General features: G+C 49.3%; 1 protein-coding gene across 6 annotated transcripts in view; it reads left to right on the top strand.

Annotated features, from left to right (window-relative positions):
* Positions 1-8,170, top strand: part of Slc18a1 (solute carrier family 18 member A1) — a 43,674-nt gene that overhangs the window by 33,478 nt on the left and 2,026 nt on the right. For all 6 annotated transcript variants that reach the window (XM_023714647.1, XM_023714646.1, XM_023714644.1 and 3 more), the window contains 5 exons: positions 3,635-3,713; positions 4,762-4,813; positions 6,484-6,547; positions 6,726-6,845; positions 7,018-7,151. In XM_023714647.1, coding sequence (XP_023570415.1) covers positions 3,635-3,713; positions 4,762-4,813; positions 6,484-6,547; positions 6,726-6,845; positions 7,018-7,151 — 449 coding nt within the window. The remainder of the gene's footprint in view (positions 1-3,634; positions 3,714-4,761; positions 4,814-6,483; positions 6,548-6,725; positions 6,846-7,017; positions 7,152-8,170) is intronic.

Below are 8,170 nucleotides of genomic sequence, written 5' to 3'. Positions count from 1 at the left end.
ACGTATTTGTTTTGTTTAAGCCATCCTGATAGCCACAGCTGTGTGTGCTCTGCCGCTCCTGAAGACACGCTGGGAACAGTACATGTGTGTCCGGTGGACAGGGAGTCGAGGATACACAGCGCTGCTCAAGTGCAAACTAAAGCCAGGTTCTAAAGAACACACTGCAAGGATGGAGGAAAAATCTCATGTGCAAATTCCACACCACTCACCATGCTGTCAAGGAGATACATCTAGGGCAGACAGCTTCCTGGAGATGCCTATTTCCTCAGATGGGATAAACAGTCCAGTAGTTATAACCTCTAAGTTGTTCTCAGGCAATTACACATAAACAAATAGATATACTTTGAAACAGATTGCCAGCTCTGGGCAGATAGACTAGGCAAATACATGGAGCTAGCCTTCACTTCTACTCCACAGAAGAGAAAATTAAAAGCAAACAAGCCATCAGCCGGGACCTGGTAGATTGTTGACTTTGGGTTTAATGAGGTTTTCAATTGGGCTTCATTGTTTCCTTCATGCCCGGAGAAGTGTAGTGAGGTCTGCTGAGACCCAGAGAAACCCACGCTGCTAATGCCAAGCAGGTTCTTGCTCTAGAGTCATCGGCACTGCCACACTGTTGGGGTCAGGTGATGGAAATGCCTGGCCCAGGAGCAGGAAGCCTGGGTTCTGGTCCTAAAGCAGTCACTCACTGTTTGTGATGAGAACTAGGTCAGTACTCAGAAGATGCCTGCTTGCGCTACGCACCACACAGAATGCTTGATAGGCAGTATCACCCTGAAGCCCCATCTGGAAAGAATTATTATCGTCCCTTGTGTCAGTGCATGTTATCACTATAGCCAAATACCTGAGGCAGGTGCACTTTCTACAGTATAAAAGACTTATTCAGCACAGAGTTTTGGAGGCTAATGATCCAGGGAGTGCAATATCAGCTCTGGCAAGGGCCTCTGGAAGATGGTTGGCATTTGTGCAGAAGCAAAGGGTCACATCACCAAACAGGAAGCCAGAGAGTGACCCGGGGGTCTAGCACACCGTATGACGGTTCACTCTCAGTGAAGCTCAGGGACTCCCAGCTACTGCAGTACACTTGGGGGGAAGCTTGCCCTCCCATTAGGCTGCACTCCTAAGGGCCCTGCCTCCTCCTGTACCATAACTCTGGAGACAAAGTCTCCTGCACAGAACTCTTCGGGGGACACACTCAGACCACAGCAATCTCTTATTTCAGAGGTTCTTATCTTCCCACGGAACACATTTGCCACTGATCTTTCAGACCCTGGGCTTTGTGAACCTCCCTGTCATTGGTGAGGGCCCAGGCCCTCACTCTTTTCTCTGACAACTTCTTCATCGTCCCTGTGCCTGGACACATCCTTAGCACACGGCTTTCCTGCAGCCCTCTTGATGGAAGCCCATGTTTCCCCAGGTCCTGCCCTCCATTCCTGCTTCCAATCTATTTCTTCTCTGTCCTTCTTCAAAGACTCTGGCTCTGCTGGAGATCATGCTACCCCACCAGTCTTCATTGCTGTCATCTCCTGGCCGCTTGCCAACACAGTTCTTTCCTTTTCTACTTCTGCTACCATTTTCATGGGTGTCAGTATCCTGGTGAATAACCCTACCAGCATCTAAATCCCTTACTCCCTTAATGTACTGTCTTATAGTGATTATTTTCTCCTATTGACTTTAACCAATCAACCCTATGCATGCCCTTGGCTTTGACTTCTCTGTTAATTACATTACCTCTAAACCACAATACCAAGTGGCCTGTTACATGCTCCTGCTTTGATGTTCTAATCACCCGTATCAGTTTAGGTCACACTAAGATCAGCAATCCACTGAGTGGAGCATCCGAGCTCTGACCAAAGCCCAGACTCTGCCTTCTGGCTTCCATCATCTCTCTCCCATTTCACTGATGCTCTTCACTACCTTTGCGAACTCTCTTCTTTTGCTATTTTTTATGATTTGAGTCCCCCCAGGCCCAGGTCCTGGGTTGCTGTTCTTCTTTATCTGACCTTTGGGTGGTACCAGCCATTCCATGGCTTTAAGAAAACACATATGAATGACCACGCTTGAGCTCCAGTCTTGTGTATCTGATGGCTTGGTGTCTCTACCTGGATGCCTTGGCAGAGTCTCAAGCCTTTCAAGCTCTCCTCAGCTCTTCCTCCCCAACTTGTCCTCTCCATCTCGAGCTGATGAGGCAAAACTTAGGCTCTGTGTTCCTCCCTTGTCCTCCTCACCCCAGCATGTCCACACCCAGCCCAGCAGGAAAGCCCACCAACTCTGTCTTCAGACTTCCCTTTCCATTCACATCGCTCCATCATGACCTCCACCTGAGCTGTCACTTTTCTCTCTGGCTTGCGGAGTGTTCTGGTTGTCACTCTTACCCTGGGAGCCCATTTGACTAATAGATTTTAGGAAATATGAAGCAGACTTCATCATTCCTTTCCTGAGCTTCCTGTTCTTCACTCCGCTCATGTTCTTCAACCACACAGACATTCTTTCTATTCCAACCGCAGACTGAGTGTCTTCTTTTAGGCCTTTGTGTTTGTATGAAGTGCTAAACACACACACAAACATGTGTGTACTTGTGGGCATGCACATGAACATGCTCCTGCATGTGTGCGCACACACACACACACACACACACACACACACATGCACACACACGCACACATGGCTCTTCTCAGCTTATACCATTTTCTCAGAGGGGTTTTCCTTGATCCCCAGCCCCTGGATCCAAGGTAGCTTTTCTTCCTGGTCACTCTGCCCTATTGCCAAGTTAAGTTTCCACCACAGAATGCAACATTTTTAAAAAATTATATATTTGTTTATTGGTTGGTTTTTTACTGTCTCTGTTATTGGTTAGTTTTTTATGTCTCTCTGCTATAATATGAACTAGAATTTTGTCTATTCCTGGCTCCCTTTCTAGCTGTGAGAAAACTGGCAGTTGGTGAAAGTTTAGTATAGGGAGTGAATGCATGCAGGCATGAATGAAGAGATTCAGAGACACTAAGCGAATGGCCCAAGGTCACAGAGCTCACAAGTGGCCGAGCCACAGTTTGAATTCAGACTATGCAGCAAGCCCATGTTTCTGAATACTTCACTCTACTGTCACACAATGTCGTGTGGCCGAGACTTCCATTTACAAAATGTTTTCAGACACAATAACTGATTTGCTCTTCACTGTAACCTCATAGGACAGAATCATAGCCTTGCTTTTCCCAGATATGGGAAAGGCTCTGAGTGTTTTAGTAGCTCATCCAAAGTCACCAGCAGATCAACAGAAGGACAGATAAGTGACAAGTTGGGAATGTTGTTTTCTAAGAAGTCTGCGTATCTTTCATGTTCTCATGCTGATGGCTGAGCATGTTTTACACACTGCAATTGCTTTTTGGGCCTCTTGCCAGAAAGTCTAAGCAGGGAGCAGAAGCACATTAAATGTGTTGAGGCTAAGCAAGCCTGCACTCAGGAAAAGCAGTCATTTCTGACTTCTGCTCTGCCTTTGCATGAGGATTTCCAAGCCACAAAACAATGTAGTTGGGGGATTCGGGAAGGTAAGAAGGAAAGTTTGCTGTCTCCTAGGAGACAGGCCTTTCAGATCCAACTGGGTATGTCCTAAGGTGAGGATCTGTGTCCTCCACAGGTCTGGCTTTCTTGCCTGCCAGTGTGTCCTACCTCATCGGCACCAACCTCTTTGGTGTGCTGGCCAACAAGATGGGTCGGTATGTAACCTGGGGACCTGGGAAGAGCTGTAGGAGCCCAAGGTGGAAAGCCCTGCATAGGGCTTAGGGTGACAAGCAATTTCTCTGAGACCAGAATTTTAGGGTAAAATTTAGGGTGTAAAAATTGCCCACTGGGAGGAAGGGTGGTGGGTGTGTGCTGGGTGGATACGAGAAAGGATGGTCCCCAGCTCAATGCTGTAGAAGGGGCAGTGTACCCACAAGGGACGGTACTTGCTTTCTAGCTATTCTGTCCACTTAAAGAGATGAGATAATCCCCAGAGAAAGCCGCTGTGAAAAAAAGAGCATGTACTTTGGGTTCGGTGTTGTCAAACTGTTCATAGAGCCCTGGGAGGTTTGACAGGGGCCTCTGAAGCCACGAAGGGGTAGCACTGGGGGTGGAGCACTATGCATCCAGATTCTGCTCCGATGATGTTACAGTGCAAACAGCTGCAGCTTTAGTTTTATCTTGGGAATTCAGAATACAGAGTTTTACAGTTACTGCCAATGGAAATTTGAAGATGGTAGGAAATCGAAAAGTTATTTGCTTCTTTTTTTTTTTCTTGGTACCAGGGATCAAACTTGGGACCTTGCACTTGTCAGGCAGATGCTAGTGCTGCTGAGCTACCTCCCCCATCCTTGTTTGCTTTTTGAATTGGACATCCAAAAATCAAATAAAATGTAAATGGGTAGGAGGTAGTCTAGACTGGGAAGTCATACAAATCAAGCTTGAGGGCTTCCCCCAAGGCTGCCTTTTGAGTCAGCAAGTTCCTCTTCTGTGGGACGTGAGAACACATCACACTGCACCATCCCTGCCTCGCTACATGCAGCAAGGGAGCTGGATCTGAGCTGGTGGACAATCAGGACGCAGGATGGACAGGGCAGATCTGAGTGCATGCTGCTCCTGTAGAAACGCAGTTACCCCCTTGTGTCCTCCAGGGCTGTTGGAATGAGGGTGGGTGGGTGGGACTAGCCAGGGTGGTGGATATGGGGTGATGGGTGGAAGGAATCTCTCCCCGATGCTTGTCTCGTGATGGTCCTTTTCCTGCAGTTGGCTGTGCTCCCTGGTTGGGATGGTAGTCGTTGGTGCCAGCCTGCTCTGCGTAAGTATAATGAGGCCTAGGGGAGAAACAGCCAGATAGATATTAAAAGACTATTTTAGTTCAAATTAAGCAGAGCTGACTTGACAGCAGAAATACTGCTTCTGAGTCCAGAGGAATAGCCCTGGGGGAGAACCACCGACGGGGTGGGGAAGGAGAGGGGAGGAGGGCGGTGGGTGGTCGGAGCAGGGCTCTGAGGCTTGGTGTACAGATGCACCAAGGGAGGCTGGCAGCAGCAATGATGCATTTCATAGCTTCACTTACTTACGCACGCTGACAGGTCTCATAAGTCTCCACAGTACATACCATCATCTATGCCTTGGTCTCTGGCACTGTAGTATTTGGTAGAAGAAAGAAAGAGGGCCTTGCCATTTGCAAGAGTCCTGTCTTGGCTGCTTTTCCCTAGGTGCTGGGACAAAATACCCAATACCCCAAATTAAGGAAGGAGAGGTTTATTTGCTCATAGTGTGTGGAGGTTTCAGTCCATACTCGGCTGGTCCCAAAGCAGAGTGGCACATGGCAGAGGGCAGCAGTTTATGGTGGTGGAAGACTGCAGAACCACAAGAGTAAAAGGGAGGAGCACCAGACAGCAGCAGACAGCAGCAGACAGCAAGCCTTTCCCTCCCTTATATTCTGTGCAGGCTGCCGGCCTCAGGGCGGGTGTGGCACTCACACACACAATCCCAGCAGCACTCACACCCATAATCCCAGAATTGGACCATGAATCAATCACAGACTCTAGAAGCCCATCCCATGACTGCCGGGGCGGGGCGGGGGCACACACGTCCAGACACAACCACGTGTCCCTTTCAAGCTAGGCCTGCGTTTCCTTTCATGCCTAGCACACTGACCTCTAGGCCTGGGGGTGATGAGGGCAGAGGCGCAAAGCCCTAGGCACAGAGCCTGGGGTGGGCTGCAGTTCGGGCTCTGCCCCAGCTTGTCACTTGCCCTGTGTGTGACCATGAACTGCTTACATTCAGCCAGCAGTCCACAATCCACACCACTGCAGCATGATGTGTGGCGCATCGTGGCCCTCAGTGAGACTCACACTGTCCTGATGACAGATAGAGGCGCCCTGACGCTGTTATCAGCCAGGCATGTCCACACAGTGTGCTAACCCATTGGCTGGGATAATGGGTTTGAGCGACAGTGACCCGGAAGGCAGGCAGGGGACCTGCACCATAGGGAAGGCAAGACTCTGCGGTTGGGCAGCGGGGATGAGCCACTGCAGGGATGAAACCATGCCACTGCCTGGGAGTAGCGGGCTGTGGAGCTCTTCTGCCTTTTTGCTCCAGTGGGTACCAAGTTTGGGATTTAAATAAAACCCTTGGATGATGACAGCATTGGAAAAGGTGCGTGGACAGAACGGTGTCTGGGTGGAGAATGGTAGAGGACGAGGAGGAAGAGTGCGGGACCCTTGGCACTGCACAGTGGTGTCCGGTGCGAGGTCCAAACCGGGCCTTGCTGCACGCTGGCTCTGCAGCTTTGCAGAGGACACTTAATGTAGCTGACACCAGTCCGTTTTCATGGCTTCATGTGAAGGTACCGATCCTTCTTCATATCGAGGTGTGAGAATTCGGACCTCGTGCACACAGCACACCCCCTGTACAGGCAAAGCTGTGCGCCCGCCCTGCCGGCTGGGGCCCGGATGAGCCCTTTCTCCTCCCCTGCAGGTTCCCCTGGCTCGCAGTATTGCTGGTCTTATTGGCCCCAATGCTGGCCTTGGCTTTGCCATAGGTAAGAAGCCCCTCAGATGCCTTTCTTCCTCCTTTTTCACCAGAGGAGGAGGGTGGAGAAGAAGGAGCGGGAGGGCAGCCGTCTGGGGGGATGGGTGAAATGGGGGAGGAGTGGGGGAGACGCCCCAGATGTGTGCGCATGGAGCTGACTGACTATGTCTGGTGTGCTCTGGCCACAGGCATGGTGGATTCCTCGCTGATGCCCATCATGGGGCACCTGGTAGACCTGCGCCACACCTCTGTGTATGGAAGCGTCTACGCTATTGCTGATGTGGCTTTTTGTGTGGGCTTTGCTATAGGTATGTTGGCTGGGGAGTGCAAGGGGGAGCCCCAGACCTGCAGACCAATCATCCCGGGGCCGGAAGATGTCTGGCCCTGCGACATCCTCTGGGTCACCTAGTGCTCCTCGTGTAGTATCTTACAGGTGATGTAGGCTAACGCGTACTTGCGCGTTTGCTTTATTCTTCACAGGCCCGTCCACCGGGGGCGCCATCGTGCGGGCCATTGGTTTCCCCTGGCTCATGGTCATCATTGGGGTGGTTAACATCATTTACGCGCCTCTCTGCTGCTTCCTGCGAAACCCCCCAGCCAAGGAGGAGAAACTTGTAAGGAGCCCAAGTGCTTAAAACAAGTCACAGCTGCTTCTTTGCATCGCCACATCATTTTCTTCTATGCTCGTTTCTTCCCTCTGTTGATCCTGTCTCTGATTTGCCACATTTTCTGATTCCCTCTTTATATTTATGTTCCTATTGTGTCCTTCCTTATTTTCCCTATATAAATAACTACACATTATTATTATTATTATTATTATTATTGTTGTTGTTGTTGTTGTTGTTGTTTTATTTGAGATCCGGTCTTGCTATGTAGTTCAGGCTGGACTTGAACCCACTTATGCATCCCAGGCTGGCCTCAGACTTGCAGCTGTCCTGCTTAAGCTTTCCAAGTGCTGGGATTACAGGTCTGGGCCAACAGGTGCAGCTAAGAAGGATCTTAAGAAGGAGAGTGGAGCCAAGCATGATGATGTGTACTAGCGACCCCAGCACTGTGGCAGGCTGAGGCAGGAGGATTCCACGTTCAAGGCCAGACTGGACAGTTTAGCGACTTTCACAACTCTGTCTCCAAAAAATTCTAAGCTAAAACAAAACTAGAACAGACATAGAAAGACTGGGGCTATAGTTCAGCAGGAAGATCCTGGGTTTAATCCCTAATACGGGGGGTGGGGGGAGGGAGGAAGAGAAGAGGAAGAAGAAAAGCAGTTATCTTCTAGTTGCTATAGTTACTAGAACAGTGTAAGTTAGCAAACTGTTGCTTCCATAAATGGGCAGAATTCCACTGGGCATATTCATTCATTCACCCATTTGAATCTGCCATTGTCTACAGCCATACCACCCTGAATGCTCCCGATCTCGTCTGAATCTGCCATCATTTGGGTTTGTTTTGTCTTGTTTGAAACAGGGTCTCACTGTGTAATTTATTTTATTTTATTTTTTTCAATATTTGAGATTTTATTGGTTGTGTTGAGGATCAGTACACATGATTCACTTTGTACACAATTCTTAACACACATACCAAAAAAAAAGCCATATATAGTTTTTCAGTTGTTTCAGTGACTTTCCAGCTTCAA

The sequence above is a fragment of the Octodon degus genome, unplaced genomic scaffold, assembly GCF_000260255.1.
Source record: "Octodon degus isolate 3935 unplaced genomic scaffold, OctDeg1.0 scaffold00036, whole genome shotgun sequence".
NCBI classification, from domain to species: domain Eukaryota; kingdom Metazoa; phylum Chordata; class Mammalia; order Rodentia; family Octodontidae; genus Octodon; species Octodon degus.
Note: the sequence above shows the minus strand (reverse complement) of the source record. Positions and strands in the feature narration are given on the sequence as shown.